This window comes from Coenobita brevimanus, chromosome 94 (genome assembly GCF_032717465.1).
Source record: "Coenobita brevimanus isolate Jiangsu-jjx chromosome 94, ASM3271746v2, whole genome shotgun sequence".
NCBI lineage: Eukaryota > Metazoa > Arthropoda > Malacostraca > Decapoda > Coenobitidae > Coenobita > Coenobita brevimanus.
In genome coordinates, this window is record NC_137047.1 from 10,935,167 (window position 1) to 10,955,031 (window position 19,865).

At 42.2% G+C, this 19,865-nt stretch overlaps 1 protein-coding gene across 1 annotated transcript in view; it reads right to left on the reverse strand.

The window, feature by feature from the left end:
• Positions 1-880: 880 nt before the first annotated feature.
• Positions 881-19,865, reverse strand: part of LOC145412781 (uncharacterized) — a 39,055-nt gene continuing 20,070 nt past the window's right edge. Inside the window, exons 3-6 of the mRNA XM_080282560.1 lie at positions 14,162-15,610; positions 12,947-13,272; positions 9,275-9,456; positions 881-2,353 (exon numbers count right to left, since the gene is read on the reverse strand). Of these exons, the coding sequence (XP_080138686.1) occupies positions 12,949-13,272; positions 14,162-15,610 (1,773 nt within the window). The 3' untranslated portion in view covers positions 881-2,353; positions 9,275-9,456; positions 12,947-12,948. The remainder of the gene's footprint in view (positions 2,354-9,274; positions 9,457-12,946; positions 13,273-14,161; positions 15,611-19,865) is intronic.

Sequence of the window (19,865 nt, forward strand, 5' to 3'; positions counted from 1 at the left end):
TCTTCCCATTCTTCCATGAATGTCTGAGAGTATTTTTCCTTCTCATACCCTTTTGTTGTATGGTTTACTTTGCTGTCATATATAAATATTTCTTGTGACATCTTCCATCACCCCACCCTCATGGAATTATTTGCAAACTTTTGATCATAACAATGCTAAACTGTCCCAAGTTCCAATAAGGTCAAAATGTGAATACATTACCTGCTGATGACATGCTGACTTCACTGTTCCTGATTATACTCAAGCACATTAGGGTGTAGTACATCATACTTTGCAAACAGATTTTGATCTTTTGAGCATAAAACCAGTTTTGAGCGCCTGCAATGGAACAGCTCTGAAATTTATATAGACAGCCCTCATTAAGATGTCAGGACTGTGTGTGAAAATATCACAACTGTTTCCACATAACTGATGATATAAATTGGTATAAAATGAACTCTGATACACAGGAAGCAACTGAACTTATTTCCTTCAACATGAGGACATAGTTTTACTTTCATTCTTGCTATCTTCTCAGTTTCACTCAGATATGGAGAGATTTTACATTCACTTATTTATTCATCATCTAATCCAGCGTTTCCCTGTATAAGCGTAGGAGCCCGGGGCTAGGCAAGTTGGTCCATACATTTAAGATGAGAGTGACCTGCCTCATTCATCCCCGGGTAGCATTATGTGAGCATTAAACCCCAACCATCCCTTGGATATAAACCTGCATGAGCTCAATCCAACTGGAGTGCCTTGATTACCCACTAAAACACCAGGTGCCATAATTTGGCACCTGGTGGTTTAGGACTTTTACTGTACTGTGCTAGGTGTAAAAAAAGAGCTTAGATATAACAAGAATATAATAATGAATACGTCATTAAACTGAAGGGATTAAACTAGTAAATAGGACATGTGCAAGCCACTTTTTACATATGCACATGAAAAATACACCACTGCAGACTGCACGACCAGTACAGGACAGCTTTATGTATATAGGAGACAACACCAACACATTTCTAGGCAGTTCAACTGGTAATTTGGAACCTTCAGCATGGTTAAAAATAAGTTAACTATATTTTAGGTTGCTCACCCAAAAACTCATAAATGCAAACTTTTGAGGATGGTCATAGTTTACCTGTTTGATATATGGTTTACTGTATTTCTTTTTATTTAGACATTTATAACACTCAGGAAACATTTATAAAGTAAGTTAACAACACTACTGTATTGAAAGAGTCAATACGTAGAGTAAAATATAAAAAAAATCTTATCTGGCAGTAACAGGGCCAGATTAACCCTGCTGTGGCCTGGTAGGTAACACAGACAGTTTGCCTGCAACATATAGATCTCTTTTTTTTTCCATTATTTCCAGTGAAAGTTTGGCATGACCTGCCTTTTTTGATGGCCCTTATTTGGACGTCCAAAGCATATATTTACTCCGCTCTGGAAGTCTGGATGGCCTGTGACAGGCCGTGGCCTGGTAGGCAGTTGCCCATTTTGCCAACACCTGGTAATCCAGCCCTGGGCAATAAGTTTCCCTAGGAGACAAATCACTGTTTACATTTACAGTGATTTAAGTTGATACTATAAAAAGGGTGTTTTAAATAAATTTTTGTACTGATGAGTGTTCATTAGCTATGTCTAAGCATAACACAATGGCACTGGAAACTAATGACAGAAAGTTATTTGTGAATCCAATACATACATATTTATTACTATCATCCTGACCTTTTCTCTCCACATAAGGATGGGGTGAGGTAGGGTCCAGAAAACAAGGAACATGAGAGAGGAAGAACTATTAACTGTTAACCCAGAGACATTTCTCTTGATTGTGCTTTCTCTTTACTTGTTCTCCTTGTTATAATAATACTACTACTACTAATAATAATGAATAATAAAAACAATAATAATAAAATAATAAAAACAATAATAATAATAATAATACAAGCCATAAAAGGAAATCATAAGAACCCTCAGAGGAAAAAAAAAAAAAAATACAGAGCTGCCAAATGAGGTTCCAAATCTTCAGGATGGCTGCCTCTCAAACTCTGGTGTAGACTCAGATGTCACCACCAATGGCACCAGCCTGGCATTGCACTGCCTCACTACAGTTAGACCAGTCTAGTAACATATTTCAAGACAATTAGTTTTAGAATAAAAGACACCAATACATTCACCAATCCTTTTCCAGGGAGTTAGAAGGTTTAAATAACTGAGCTCTAGCCGTGGAATTAGTTTGTCTGAAATCTCTGATAAAGTCTGCTTCTTTCCATATGGTTTCCAACTCATGATTATATAAGAAGTATCTACGTAAGGTTCTTTTCACCATCTCTGAGAAGTATGCTGCACTCTTTTTGCATTCACGTTCCTGAAACAGAAATAATTACTGAACATACTTCTAAAAGGATCACTTGAGAATCAACTGAAAAAGTAACTTCTCTTCTTCCATCATCATCATCATCATCACCATCCTAACTGCTATTCCCACCTCAAAATATGGAATGAGGTATGACCCCAAAACAATGAAAGACAAAGCACATAAGCAGGAAAAACCATCAACTGCATGCATAGTGAATGGACCATACAGTCACCAACATAACACCGAAGCAACCAGAATCCCAGTTCCATCTCATATGCATAACCATCTGCACACTTTCTTTTCTTCATAGATGCACTTCACATTCACTTACAAGGCAGTGATTCCATTAATCACGCACAAACACACACAAAAAAAATGAGAGTGGGAAGGAGGGGGAAATCCTTACCCATGTGTTTCTTCTTACATACTTCATCCATCCACTTCAGTCCCTTGTCAGTTCCTAATCTTTACCACCTTTCATACCTAACTTCCTCACATACTCACCATATCATTCCACCTTCTTGGCCTATGACACCTCCTCCCACCAAATTCACTAACATTTACCTTTTTCACCAGTATATTCATATTCATTCACCCTGTGTGACCAACTATAAAATCTAGTAAAGTACAATCTCTTCTATCTTTTCACCAACAGATGTTCTCCTGGACATCTCTCACAAATAACTGTTTCTAATATGTTCTAATCTTATTAAATCAAGACAATAACACACATGTCATATCTGTCTCATAAAGATATCTTGATGTGCAATCTAATGTGAAATAAAATTTTACAATATTGTAAACTGTATTACAAGAGATTAATGGTACTTAAAAGTAAATGGCATATTACAGTATGATTAACTCGTTAAAAAAAAAAGAAAAAAAGAAAAAAATGCATAGTATACCATATAAAGTCAGCTGAACGGTGATGTGCATATACAGTACGATGTAAGATCTCTATCTATCGCCAGATGCCATAATCCCACAAGGGGTGGCCATTTGACTTGGGTTATATGTTTTACGGGGAGGGGCACTAACCCTCCACCAACCCACTTGTTGACATGTAGGCAGCACGTATGGTTTGGTTATATGGTTACCACCCAGCGTTGTAAATGGTTTCTTGGCTTGCAGGAAACCATTTGGCTTGTCACTCAATGTAAAGCCACCTGTAAAGGAAAGAAGAGTAATAAGAAGTGACAGGAAAGATGGGAGAAATAGGAAGAGACGAGGGCAGGCATAGAAAAAGAATGATAAAGGCTAAGGAAGAAGTAGGCAGCACTACATCAAGTGAGTGGATGATGGACGCCACTACCTACACGATGTAAGATGCCTGACGAAAATGACATTGTAACTTTAACCCTTTCGACTTGAGGGTGTCATCTGTACTTTATTATTGCTATCTTCTAATTACTCTATTCAGATTAGGATAGACTTTTCAAACTGGAGGTGTTACATATATCCTTCACTGATAATGTACTGTACCCTCAAAATTTGAAATAGATCATCTGGTAGCAGCGAAAATACACTAAATAAGATGTCACTGTGCTGAAGGGGATCATTATCTGGGAGCTGTGATATAAAAAGACAGCAGGATGTGTTGTGAGGGGGGGGAAAAAAAGAAAATGCTTGTGGAGATATACACAGTAGGTAACTCAGCTGCATTCTGAAAGGCAGGATAGTTAAAATAAAAAATAAATAAAAAAAAAAAAAAAAAAAAAAAAAAATCATTATAAGGACCTCCTTTCCCACCCTAGGGCACGGTGAGGAGCAGCAATGTCCACACAGCCCAAATTTGCCCAATCCAACAGGCCACGCTTCCATTCACTCATCATTCAAGCCCACGGAATCCTGGCTCTACCGGATACGCCAAAAACATTCACCACGTTCTCTAGCTTCGCATAAATGTATCCAGTTGAGTAAAAAAAAAATAAATAAATAAATAAATAAAATAGTAATAATGAAAATATATTCTTCAGGAGGCCCACTGGATTGGGCAAATTTGGGCTGTCTGGATATTGCTGCTCCTCACCCTGCCCTAAGGTAGGAAAGGAGTCCAGATGATGATGATGATAAAAATATATAAAAAATTTAAATTAAAAAACAAAAAGGGGGGGAGGCACTTGCAAACAGTAACCTTGTACAGTACAGGCATGAAACCTGCCTAGTAATGGGTATGAGAAATCATAGGATTACAAGTTGTAGACGTTATCTTATTCAGAGAAATTCCACGTATAATCAAGAAAACTGTGTCGGCACTGAGTCCTGTATTTGATGTTTGGTATGGAAGAAAGTGATGTAGTTTTGGATTAAAGAATCACTCCTTATACAATAAAATCATATTCACATTGAATGCTAGTCTTTAATAGTGGAAATGAGGACAGCCATGAAAGAGGAAGATCATTCATGATTAAGTTGAGGACAGTGGTGTATACTGGGAGGAAGAAGAAGCAGAAGAAGGGGAAGACATGTAGGTAACAAGCATGTAAGGACAATGCATACAGATGTCCGGGCCACCTCAGGAAGAAGCATGGCATCAGAAATAATGATCTATCTATCTATTGCCAGACGCCTCAATCCCGTTCGGGGTGGCCACAAACAAATCGCCTCCACATCGCCCTGTCCCCTGCCATTTCACTGCTCTGCTCCCAACTCTCACCCCCCTGTCTCATATACCTCTCCACCCCATCCTTCCATCTCATCCTCGGCCTCCCTCTCCCTCTTCCCCCCTCCACCTCACTCACATACACTCTCTTTGTCAGTCTTTCACCCTCCATCCTCTCCACATGGCCAAACCACCTCAGTGTGTTCCTCCTAACGCTTCCTATCACATCCACACCACAATGCTCCTTTATATCCTCATTTGTCAGCCTGTCTCTCCATGTGACTCCAAAGGCTCCTCTTAAATAACTCATTTCCACTGTTCTCACTCTTGACTTATGTCCCTCCAGCAACGTCCAAGCTTCACTTCCACACGTTACAGTTGGTATCACAATACTGTCATGTAGTAAGTTTTTCACTTCCATGCTCACTTCCCTGCTTCTTATCACTGCTTTCAAGGAACCAGCAACCTTTCTTCCCTGCTGTACCCTTTCAAGCACTTCACCCTCCAAACCTCCATCCTTACTCATCACACTACCCAAGTACTTAAACATACTCACATTTTCCAATTCCTCACCATCCAACCTCGCTGTACATTCACTGGCTTCACCTCTCTCAAAGACCATCACTTTACTCTTCCCTACATTCACCTTTAGATTCCTTTTCTTACACACACTCCCAAACTCATCCACCAAGCCTTGCAGCTCTCCTTAGTCTTCATTCAACAACACAGTATCATCTGCAAACAACAGTACAGGGAGTTTCCTAACACTACCCTCTCTCACCAGGGCCACTCCAACATCCACTACCCTACCTTGTACCTCTTTTATTACCCCATCCATGTACAGATTGAACAACCATGGAGACATGACACATCCCTGTTTCAACCCAACCTTCAAAGAGAAAAATTCACTCAGTTCACCATCCACATGCACTGCAGCCTTAGCACCATCATACATACTCTTCACAGCATTCGACAACTTCCCATCTACTCCATATACAGTATTCTTAATACTTTCCACAATCCTTGTCTATCCACCCTGTCATATGCTTTCTCCAAATCCATGAAAGCCACATACAACTTCTTTCCCTTCTCTAGAAATTTTTCCACTAAAGATCTAAGAATGAATATCTGATCTACACAACCTCTTCCCTTCCTAAAGCCTCCCTGTTCTTCTCCAACTAATTCCTCTGTTCTTTCTCTAACTCTGTCAATAAGTATCCTACCATACACTTTTCCTATTATACTAAGAAGACAAATGTCCGTATGATTACCACACACTTCTTTTACCCCTTTTCCTTTGTACAAGGGAATAATTATACCTGACTTCCAATCCTCCAGGACTCTACCTTCCTCCCAGGCCACTCTGCACATTTTCCACATCCATTCTACTACTATCTCTCCCCCATGCTTCAGCATTTCACCACACACTCCATCAATTCCTGGGGCAACTTTCTTCATTGCTTCCACAACTTCTATCCTACTGATTTTTTCCTGTCTTTTCACCTCCCTCCTTCTCCCAGCCATTCCCCAGCCACTTATACTCGCATTACTTCCATCCTCTATGTTCAACAATTCCTTAAAGTGTTCTCTCCATCTGCTCACTTTTTCTCCCTTCTCCACTAATAATCTACCATTTTTATCTTTCACTCCCCTGCTAACTTCACTTCCACCCTGTCTTACTCTTTTCACCTCTTTCCAGAACATTTTCTTACAGTCCCTCCACTTTACACTCAAGTTCCTTCTAAATTCCTCATCCACTCTCTTCTTTCTCTTACTAATCTTTTCACCTCTCTCTTTCTTTCTACATATAACTCTCTCTTCCGCCTCTCAACTTCTTCCACGCCCCTATTTCTCATCCATTCATTGTATGCTTTCTTCTTTTGTGCCACAGCCTGTCTCACCTCTTCATTCCACCACGCTGTTCCCTGCACACCCCTCCATCTTCTCTTCATCCCACACACCACATCACATGCTGCACATATTTCTTCTGTGAATATCCAGCACTCACCTTCCACGTCCCCCATCTGCTCCAATTCATATTTGCCGAATTGTTCCTCCACTTCTCTCTTATACTCTGCCTTTTTCTCATCCTCTTGTAACCTTTCCACTCTCCTTACAAATACTTCTTCTTCCCATCCCTCCCTTCTTCTATTTCTCCATCTTAATTGGATCTTGATTCTGGCCACCACCAAGTAGTGATCAGAAAGTCCACTCCCCCAACCTCTATAAGCTCTTGCATCCATTACACATTTTCGCATCCTTTCATCCACACACATATAATCAATCATTGCCTTCCTTTCATTCAGTTCACCACCCACCCTTCTCATCACTCGCCATGTATACCTGTGGATCATTTTGTGCCTGAAGAGGGTATTGGCCATCACCAACCCCCTCCCAGCACAAATGTCCACTAACGCACTGCCATTCTCATATATATCAGCAGGCACACCCCACTCACCAACTATTCCATCCACCTTCACATTTCCTACTTTATCATTCATATCACCGATCAAAAACACTCTCTCATTCCTTCCAGATTTTTCCATGCACACTTCCACATTTGTCCAGAAATAATGATGATGATTATAATATACTAAACCATCAACAAATTTCTCACAATACAATTTCGTACCATGTTAATTAAAATAATTACCTTATTGAACTATCATGATCATATCTCAATACCATATTACATGCTAGTGTTCAACTGATCTCAGCTTATCTTCTAATTTCATTTACAATATCCCTACACAGATGAGAAAGAAAGGTGAGGAGAAGCGTCTAAGAGAGAGGGAAGTGTGCTGTGGCAAAGCAATCTGGTGGCAGTTTTGTCATGGGTATCCCCTGTCGGAAGGGTTCCCAGGAAAGGGTGAGGCATCTGATAACAACAGCAGGAAAAGTATCCCTATATTTTTCACAAGTGCATTCAGTATTTTAACCCGTTAACTGCTCTATACAGCCCGGGCTGTTCCGAGTGTGACTGCTCAATACAACCCTGGCTGTGCAGGTGAATTTCGAATATAGTGCTATGGTGACCAAGGCCGACCCATGCAAGCATGTTTGAGCCTTCCAAACCGAAACCGAGAACGAAAAAGCAAACAAAAACCATACATTCCAATAGAGAATCAGACACTTCAGTGTTCATCCATGGCTTTACCAAGGTAAATATTGAGCTAATATTTCGTTATTATATACGTTGGCATGTGTTCTCTCAATTCCTAAGACAAAATTTGGCCTTTGGGAAATTTCATTTTTACCCCTATGTCTGCGCACCACGGACACCTCCAAAAACCGCCATGTGCAGTTAATGGGTTAAGTAAAGGCTCTGATAAATTCTGAAACTGACTAGACTGACAATACCTTCATCATCATCATCATCTGGACCTCCTTTCCCACCCTAGGGCAGGGTGAGGAGTAGCAATATCCAGACAGCCCAAATTTGACCAATCCATTCACTCACCATTCAAGCCCCTGGAATCCTGGCTCTATCTGATACGCCAAAAACGTTCACCATGTTCTGTTGCTTCACATAAACGTACCCGATAGAGTCAATCTGGATGCTGTCACGTTAAAAAGGGGTGCCAAGTCTCTGATCATGCACTTCTCCTCACAATATTCATCCAGCCAGCTCTATCTCTTGTCAGTCTCCTAACCTCACTATACCTTCATCCATCCATCATCCAATCCTATGTTGCCCCATGAGGAGCGTAGGAGCCTGGGGCTAGGTTAGTTGGTCCTGACATTTAAGATGAAAGTGGCCAGCCTGACTAATCCCTGAGTGGCATTACATGACCAATAAACCCCAACCACCCCTTGGATATAAACCTGCACTGGCTCAATCTGATTGGAGTGCCTTAATAACTCACTAAACCACCAGGCACCACAATTTGGTTGTATGGTTACCACCCAATGTAGTATATGTTTTTTCTGGTATACAGGAAGCCATTTGGCTTGTCACTGAGTGTTGAGTCACCCATAGGGAGGAAAGAATGATGGAGAGAAAGACAGAAAAGGGAGTGTAAAGTCACTTGCATGCAGAAGGAAAAGGAAAGAAAGAAGAGGAAGGAAGGAAGAGAAGAAAGGGCAAACACCTAAAGCAGCACTACATCAAGTGAGTGGATGGTGAGTGCTCCCACCTACCTTCATACTTCAGCATAACTATTCCATTAGGTGAGTATATGACAATCCTAATTTAAGCTACAATGATCCTATTATATTCTTCCATGTTTTCAATACAGTCTAATAAAAAAAAATATATATTCTTTAAGAAAACTATGGACAAACCTAAGAGGGCAACATGATGTTATGAAAATTATAGAATATAGTACCTTCTTATGTAAATAGCTGTGGCAATGAGAACAGGTTGGGTGCCCCGAGTAGATGGTGAACAGCATGACGTAAGTTTTCCCTTCAGATTGTAGTTATATCTTAATATACTAGTGACAGGTGGCATCATCAGTTGTGTTGTTAATGCCTTGGCTGGTGCTCACCGCAGTCTCCTCTCATCTTTCTGGAAACATGAGAGTCATAATCCAGTACACGTGCCACACAGCTATAAAATTAAGACTCAGTACCTGCCGATGTACAAATGCCCAACTTATGACATTTAATTTTAAAAATATGTATAAGTAGCGAGACTGCATTCCACTTTATGTAACATATAACAATGAATAAGAATGGACAAATAAATTATATTTTCTATCATGAGTCTCAATATGTTGTAATGATGTAAAGAAAATTAAGAGGTCTGCCTTCACCTTCACAAGCTCTTGTTAAAGAATGTGGTCGGTCCTCAGTCTCTCTCAAAAATAATTCTGACAGGATAAGTTTAAAAGGATGGTAGTATGCATAGAGCTCTAACTTTTTGCATTTTTCCCCATGAAAATTATTTTCATCAAAAACTTCTATTTTAATCCCTTTAATACATTATAATTTTTCTCGTAATTCTGGCTACTATCAGATGACTGTACAGGTATTTACCATAGGTGAGTACTCCCACGATAAAGAGGTTAGAAGTCACTAATCTCTTCAAAACAATGACATCAGTGGCAGTTAACTTTGCAATGGCTGTTACCATATGATCCTACTGGGCTCCAAGATATTTATAACTATCAATCTCAATCATTATTCATCCATATACTGTACTTTTCATTCAATACTGTGTCGAATTATTCTCATCATCATCATCCAGACCTCCTTTCCCACCCTAGGGCAGGGTGAGGAGTAGCAACGCCCAGACAGTCCAAATCTGCCCAGTCCAATGGGCCATGCTTCCATTCACTCACCATTTAAGCCCCCGGAATCCTGGCTGTTTCTGATATGCCAAAAACATTCACCATGTTCTGTAGCTTCACATAAACGTATCTGATAGAGTCAATCAAGATGCTGTCAAATTAAAATGGGGTGCCAAATCCCTGATCATACACTTCTCACAATAATCATACAGCCAGCTCAATCACTTGTCAGTCCTCTAGCTTCACTGACTTCCAAACCTCTCTTCCTCACACACTCATCCACAATATCCCTCCACCTTCTCCTTGACCTACCTCGCTTCCTTCCTCCTTCAAATTCATTCAGATATACCTTTTTCACCACTCCATTGTAATCCATTCTCCCCACATGACCATACCACCTCAGTACACTCTCTTTGATTCTGGCATCCACAAACTTCCTCACTCCACATCTTTCACTAATCACATTATTTTGTATCCTATCCACTCTCTGTGCTCCACATACATTCCTCAGCAGTCCCATCTCCACTGCTCTCACTCTTGACTTTTCATTTTCATGTCACACCAGAGTCTCACATTCATATGTTAAAGTTGGCACTAACATTCCTTCATGTATGCCTCGAGCAGCTGCAACACTCAAGCCTCTGTTTCTATCAAGGCCTTCACTGCACCAGCTACTTTCCTTCCTTGTGTCACTCTACTTTCCACTTCTTTTGCACATTTTCCTCTTTTCTATCACTGTACCCAGGTATTTGAACTCTCTCTCAGCACTTCCAGTCTCTCTCCATTCACTGTAACATCACATTGGGTGTCACTTTCTCTCTCAATAACCATCACTTTACTCTTTTCTACATTTACTCTCAAGGCACGACGCTCACAGACATCTACAAAACTCTGCACTAGTTTACCAAGTTCTTGACAGTACAGTAGAACCTCTCTCATTTGGACTATATGGGGGGAAGGGTTGTCCGAATTAGCAGATTGTCCGGACCATCAGGGTAATCTCCAGTTCATACCAAAAACTATCTACATATGGTATGTTTGTTAATTATTAACATATGTTGCATATGTCAACCCTACATAACTGCAAAAGATGAAAGGATACTAAAATAACCAAACTAATCATGTACGATAGTTTTGTATTGCATAATTTACAGGTAAGGCCATGACAAGAAACTAGCCTACATTTTAAATTGTAGTAAGCGACTAAGGACCATGCAGGCAAAAAAATAAATTAATTAGTTAACTGTAATATTTGGAATAAAAATAAAACTTATGTAGGCAAAAAATACATTGTCATCTTTGGCATATTGATAATGCCCATATGGGCAAGAAGCTAATGTTTGATGTACAAGTAAAGCACATTTAAGTACAAAAAATAACCTACAGTAATCATTAAACACTGCAGAATATTCTGACCCATTTTTGTGTAAGCAAACTCCTTCTTTTAACACCTTTATTCACTGCAGAAGCTACACTTGCATTAAGGGGCATGGTAAGGAGGATTAACTTCTGAAATACAGCGTAAAAATATTAGAGGTTGGTGAACTAGTTGATGGAACGAATGCTAGCGTGTGTTTAAACAGGCGCCCATGTTGAGACCTAGCGTGATCCGAGACTAAACGAATGATGATCGCTTTCCGCACCGATACTGAAAATGACTTCAGAATTACTTTCAACATATTTTTGGAGCTTATTATTTTTAAATTTTGTCCGAATTAACAGAAGTCCAGATTAAAGGGGTGCGGACCAAAGAGGTTCTACTGTATTTGCAAGTACTGTAGTACTACATCATCAACATACAACAAATTTGAGATAATTTATTCATCACCATTCATTACCAATGCCATCCCCCTCTCCATTACTCGTGTTTTTACTTCTCTCATCACCCCATCCACATACAGTATATATTGACCAACCATGGGGACATCACACAAACTTGTCGCACGCCCACAACAATCATGAACCATTCACTTCAATGTCCAATTACCCTTACACATGCTTCACTACCACCACAAAAACTTTTGACGGCACCTAGCAGCTTACCCTCTACACCATACATGCTCAAAACCTTCCACAATCCATCTCTGTCTCCTTTGTCATATGCTTTTCCCAGATCCATAAATGCCATAAACACCTTGTAGTCCTTCTCACAAGCCTTCTCCACTATCTGTCTCATTGCAAATATTTGATCCACACATCCTCGCCCTCTCCTAAAGCCACCCTGTTCATCACTCACCAGGACTTCTGATATCCGTCTCACTTTCTCTATAATAATTCTTCCATACACCTTCCCTACCACACTCAATAAACTTATGCCAAGATATTTCTTGCATTCACTTCGCTCACCTTTATATTTGTACAGGGGTGCAATCACAGCCTTTTTCCACTCTGCTGGCACAGTTTCACTCATCCATGCCCTCTTACATACCTCCAACAAGCATTTCAAACTGCTCTCTCCACTACACTTAATCATCTCTGCATACATCTCATGAACCCCAGCTGCTTTCCTATTTTTCAGCCATTTCACAGTGTTCTTCACATTATTCCATGATGCATATTTCTGCACTCGTTTTGGTAACCTTTAATATTCCACAAATGTAAAACAAAAACGTTTTCCATTCTCCTAGTACAACTCCAGTTACCCATGCTTTCTCTTTCTGTGAAACTCTGATCATCAGACTATTCATTGCCTTAGCCTGGGATAAAACTTGCATCCTTTTGAATACCACTTCACCACCACAGCCAAGTGATAGAAGTGGAACTTACGGTCATAGTGGAGTTTCCTTCTTGAGCGGGAGTCCATTTGGTCGAGCAGGGGGAGGACGAGGTCGACCACTGAGCCCATTCCTGAGCAGGTGGGCTGCCTTAGCATGGGCAGCCTTTAAACTGGGGTTGGTGACAATGCCATTTCGGCGAGGGCGTGGTTCAGGGGATCGGGTACCCAGGATGATGCGCATGTGTTGGTCTTGAGTGAAAGTGAACCCAGAGGAACCCGGTGACCCTGCACCTCCTACCCCACCTACACCTACCCCCACACCACCTACTCCTCCTCCACCACCACTGCTGCCACCACCACCTACATGACGACCACCCTGTAAACAGCAAGATTACACTATTTTATTTCTGCCACTGTTGTTTTTATTGTTGTCCCCTGCTCTGTTGCTCAGGTACAGTAAACTCTCAATTATCCATCATTGCAATATCTGGCCCTATGCAATACAGTATCTGGCAATGTTGGCTCGGCTCTTTTCATGCAATATCTGGTGAAGTTATGCAACTTACCATGCTGAAACATGAAGTAACCAGCAATTCAATGCAATATCCAGCTGTGAGGCATATCAGCTGGCTTGTACACGTGGCCGACTGATGCTGTATTACTGTACTGTATCATTCCTACATTGTATTGTATTTTATCAGGTGCAGCCAGGATTCCGTGGGCTTGAATGATGAGTGAATGGAAGCATGGCCTACTGAACTGGGCAAACTTTGGCTATCTGGATGCTACTACTCCTCACCCCATCCAAGGGTGGGAAAGGAGGTCTAAAATGATGATGATAGTGATTCATCTTTTACTCAAGGGAAAGTTTTTAGGACAGAGTGTCAAGACTGGTAGTAACACAATATCTGGCTCGAAGCCGAATGTTGAGCCAATGGGAGGTACTAAGCAATATCTGGTGTTTCGTTTTATTTAGCATAGAGGTTGGCTGAATTAGGCCGGACAATTGAGAGTTCACTGTACTATAAGGTGCCACCATACAAACTTCCCTCTCCAGCATGGGTATTACTGCTAATGATGATATAAAGGGATACATCCTAAAATAACATTACTAGTTTCTGCACAAAACTTTAGCATATATAACCATCTTAACCTAATGCACAAAACAGCAAGATCAGTACTGCTAGTTGTAAATTATATCATGACCACAATTAAATCTACATGAATGATGGGATACTGTACAGGCTGCACAGCAAAATGGTTACCTGTGAAGCAGAGAGGGGTGGAGGTGGGATGGGGCGTGGTGGACGAGGATGCTGAAGAGGAACAGTATAATCATCTTCCAGTACAGCTCCAGCACCCATGTGTCTTCCTCCACCTGGCCCATCACTAAGTGGGGACAGGGGTGGAGAAGCATAGATGGGAGAAGCCGGCTCATCCAGTGGAGTGAGGGCAGGCTGAGGGGGTGGAGGGTGACGACGGCCCCTCCCTCGACCACACTGCTGAAGCTGTTGTGTGAAGCTCAGAACTGGGGACATAGCTGAGACTGGCGGGGCAGAGGGAGCAGGTGGGGGAGGAGGATGTTGATGGGGTTGCAGCATGGCATGGGGATGGGTGTCACGAGGGGTGGGTGCCCTGGCTCCTCCTGATGACCGTGTGGATGTGCTCAAGTTGCCTGATGATTTTGAAGATGAATGTTGCCCTAGGGATGCTACTGAGCGCCGTTTCTCAAATGTAGATTCTGGTGAATCAGCAGGGGAAGCAGCCAGCCCTGGGCATAACAAGGCTGAGCAGGGCTTTGCATCTGGTGCTGGCCCTGGTCCCACTGTGCAGCCAGGTGCTGTTGCTGATGCCCGTCCTACACCACCCTGTTGATGTTGCTGCTTCATCATCATGCTCTCTTCCAGCATACGAGCAAGATGAATGTGGCCACCTTTTAAAGCTACTTTGATGGCAGTTCGTCCACAGCGGTCTGAATGAGCTGGGTTGGCACCATACTGAAGTAGTGCAGCCACACTGTCCTGATGACCTTCTTGTGCTGCTATACTAAGAGCTGTTGCTCCCTGGGAGCAGGTGTGATCAACTGTTGCCCCACGCTCCAGAAGCAGTCTAACCACTTCTCCATGGCCCTGCCAAGCTGCACTCTGTAAAGGTGTGCGCTGCTCTCTGTCAACAGCATCTACATGTGCTCCACCCTCTAACAGAAGCTCTACCATGCTTGTATGGCCTTGCCACGCTGTCACATGCAATGGGGTTCGACCCTCAAGATCAGTACTCTCAACGTCTGCATTATTTTCCATTAAAAACTTTGCCATGTCAAGTCTGTTTTCTAAAGCAAGAAGGTAGAGAGTTGAGCGACCATCTGCATCCTTGTAGTGAAGGTCTGCACCACGACACAGAAGTAAGTGAACAACATCCTTATGTCCCTCAAGGGCAGCCACCCGCAGAGCTGAACGTCCATCATGGCTAGTGTGATCAATGTCAGCTCCAGCATCAAGAAGGGCTGCTACAACAGCAGCATGACCCTCCTGGGCAGCTAGTACCAGTGCATGCTTCCCATCATTATCTACTTCGTTGACTCGTGCTCCTGCCTCCAGCAGAGCTTCACATACACCACAGTGACCCTCAAAAGCAGCATAGTGCAATGGAGTCCATCCAGCATTATCACGGTGGGTTTCATCCAAACCACGGTCCAGCAGTAATCGCACAGTCTCCTGCAACAATATACACAAGGTCAATTAACTAACACGAGACAGTGTGGCACAATGAAGAAAATGGGAACAAGAATAAGATGAAATTAAGCAAGCCTTACTCTCATATGGCTGGCAGCTCAACCCCTGTAATATGGAGAAAAAAAAAATCTCGCTGCCTCTACATGATTTACTCAATTTATATACATGTGTGTGTGTGTGCATATATATATATATATATATATATATATATATATATATTTATGCGAGGAAGAAGGAACCAAAGGCCATGAGCCCACAGTAACAGTTCCCTCCAAGAGAAAAACAAAATACAATAGAGAGCCAAATTCAAGATCCGATCATTTTGAGATGCCTGGACACACTGCGTTTGAAAGACTGGAGATCATAGGCGCAGGAAATACAGACAGAGGGAGACAGTTCCAGAGCTGACCTGTTGCATAAATGAAAGACTGGGAGTAACGGTTAACTCTTGCATTAGAGAGTTGGACAGAAAAGGGATGAGAGTTTGCTGCCAGACGGGTGCTACGCGCCCATAGTAGAGGTGGAGGAATGCAAGCAGACAGTTCAGAGGAGCAGTGACCATTAAAGCAGTGATAGAAAAGAGATAAAGATGCAACAGTGCGGCGAAGAGACAGAGGTTGAAGGGAGTCAGTAAGAGGAGGAGAGTTAATGAGACGAAAAGCCTTTGACTCCACCCTATTGAGAAGAGCTGTATGTGGGGAGCCTCCCCACACATGAGAGTTGTACTCCACACAGGGGCAGATAAAACCCCTGTATAGAGTCAACATTTGTGCAGGGGTAAAGAAAGAGCGGAGTCGGCTTAGCACACCCAATCTCTTGGAAGCAGATTTTACAAGAGATGTAATATGATCTTTCCAAGATAAGTCCCAAGTAAATGAAACCCCAAGCATGTTCAAGGATGATGCAGGATTAAGCTGAATATTATTAAACATTAGTGGGTATACCTGTGGAAGATTTTGTCGGGTTGATAAGTGTAAGAACCGAGTCTTAGATGCATTATATGAGGTGCCACCAAAAAGTTCCAGTAATTTGAATATTGTAGGAAAATAAGTTACCTTACCTCCTAGTTCTCACTGTCACCTTCAAAGTAGTCCCCTTGGACGTGTATACAATGGTCCCAGTTTTTTTTTCCACAAGTCCATGCATCCCTGGAAGGCTTCAGGAGTGATGGTCTTGAGCACTTCCTGCAATTCTGTCTGGATCTCCTCAATCGAGCCAAATCGATGCCCTTTCAGTCATAATTTCAGCTTGGGAAACAGGAAAAAGTCGCAGGGGGCAAGGTCAGGCGAACAGGGTAGATGGGGAATGATTAACTTGTTAGTGGAAGCCAGGAACTGCTGGACAACAACGGATGCATGGGCGGGGGCACTGTCATGATGCAGGACCCAGTCCTTGTTCTTCCACTGTTCTGGACATTTGCGGTGGATGTTCTCCCTCAGATGCTGCAAAACTTCACATTAAAACTTTCCGCTGACAGAATGACTGGGTGGGACAAATTCCTCGTGAACAATCCCTTGGATATCGAAGCAAACAATCAACACTGACTTGACATTGCTGCGCCATTGGTTTGCCATTGCAAAACTGCCAAACCACCTACACACCATGTTATAATAGTATGCGTAGCTCAATAACACGTCCGCTCACAGACACGGCCAGGGCCACAATGATGCACAAGGGGTGTTGCTGACTCCTAGTGGCAAAAGGCAAAACTGCAAATGGTTGGCTCCCTCTGTTCAAATTACTGGAACTTTTGGGTAGCAACTCGTATATATTTTAATGTGTCTGACTCCGGGCAAAGGTTTCAGTGTCTATCCCCAAGGCCCAGTAGTCTTCCTACATCTCCACATGCCACCACTTCGACGTTAACACCCACCATCCATATTGAATACATGCTAGGGCTGTCTCCTACAGGAATGGTGTATTGGTATTAGCGGGGGTGTTTTTATAACAGGTCGGCAGGTCTTCTGGTAGATTAGTAGTCTCTCTCTCTCTCTCTCTCTCTCTCTCTCTCTCTTTTTATTCCATCCATCCACCTTTTTTTTTTTTTTTTTTTATAAATCCATCCATCCATCAATTCTACACTGTCCCATGAGCACTGTAGGATTCTCGGACTAGGCAAGTTGGTCCTAACATTTAAGATAAGGGTGACCAACGTCACTCATCCCCGAGTGGCATTACGTGAGCAATAACCCCAACCACACCTTGGATATAAACCTTCACTGACTCAACCTGACTAGAGAGCTGCAATTACCCACTAAACCACCAGGCACCATAATTTGGTTATATGGTAACCACCCTGCATTGTAAATGGTTTCCTGTACATCAGGAAACCATTGGCTTGTCACTCAGTGTAGTGTCATCCATTGGCAGATGGAACAGGAAAGAATGAAGGATTGAATGAGAAAAGAGGGAGTGTAAAGTCACCCATACCCAGAAGGATGAGGAAATAATGAAGTAAACAAAGACAGAAGAGGAAGGAAGGAAATGACAGAGGAGAGGAAAGGGCAGACACCCAGGTGCAGCACTACATCAAGTGAGTGGATGGTGAGTACTCCCACCTACCACATTTTTAAAAATGAGATTCAAATCTATAAACTGTACCCTGCCCCAGCAGGGATTTGAACTGGGGGCCGTTAGGACTGCAGGCCACCTCTTTACCAAATGAGCTACTACCTCCCCCCCTCCTGTACTGAAGACATCTCTAATCCCTCCAATTAAAAAAGTGCATTCCAAATTAAATAGATCATCCGGTGGTAGCAAGAGTAAAAGGAGTACTGTCAGTGAACTGAAGGGTTCAAGACACAAGTATACATGCCACATGTTTCAATTAACAAAACATATTTCAGCCTATGTCCAGATGGACAAACATATTATGTACTTGAAACCAATTAATGGAACTTAAATACAAGTATAGAAATACTAATGCCATGCAAGAGCTAACCTAATTACAGTAACATAATTCATCATCATCATCCGGACCTCCTTTCCCACCCAATGGCAGGATGAGGAGTAGCAATGTCCAGACAGCCCAAAATTGCCCAATCCAATGGGCCACGCTTCCACTCACTCATCATTCAAGCCCCTGGAATCCTGGCTCTATTGGATACGTCAAAAACATTCACCACGTTCTGTAGCTTCACATAATCGTATCCGACAGAGTCAATCCAGATGCTGCCACGTTAACCCTTTAACCGCGGGCATTGTTTTGCCCCGACTGGCCTCTCCCACGGGGGTTCCAGCCAAAATGTAAACAAACTTTAAACCTTTATAACTCTGCACAGAATAAATCTAGAGCGAAAAATAAGGTACCATTAGAAAGTACTAACCTTCGGCTTTGCAATGATGTAGGTTTCATGATTTCGTTGACTATCACTGGATGGGCAGTGCCATTAGAAGTGAGCGATCTAAAATCACTATTTTTCGCTCACACGCCATTACCAAATGCCAACCTCATTCTGATAATAGTGTAATACTATAAACATATATGAACACTGGACATACGATAAACACTCACTCTGTGTTCACTGAGGCAGGTAAAAGGCACTGTAATTGCCCGCACTTCACTGCCACATCAGCGGTGTTGTAATCACTATTTTTTGCTCACACACCATTACAAAATGCCAACCTCATTCTGATAATAATACTATAAACATATATGAACACTGCACATACGATAAACACCCACTCTGTGTTCACTGAGGCAGGTAAAAGGCACTGTAATTGCCCGCACTTCACTGCCACATCAGCGGTGTTGTAATCACTATTTTTCGCTCACACACCATTACCAAATGCCAACCTCATTCTGATAATAATACTATAAACATATATGAACACTGCACATATGATAAACACCCACTCTGTGTTCACTGAGGCAGGTAAAAGGCACTGTAATTGCCCGCACTTAACTGCCACATCAGCGGTGTTGTCACTCACAAAGCTGGACAGATACTGATGCATGTTTGGTCAGAGGTGGGGTGGGGGGCCCGGGGGTTGGGAGGAGGGAGGTGGGGGTCGGCTGGAGTGAAAGAACTTAATAGCTACTCTCCCTTGAAACAATTGGTGCACGGAAAAAACGCGCGGCATTCAAAATATTCACAAACATTCGAGAATGACACCCGCGGTTTGGTCCAGTTTTTGGAATGTCATTCTGGGATGACACCCGCGGTTAAAGGGTTAAAAAGGGGTGCCAAAAATCCCTGATCATGCACTTCTCACAAAATTCATCCAGCCAGCTTGA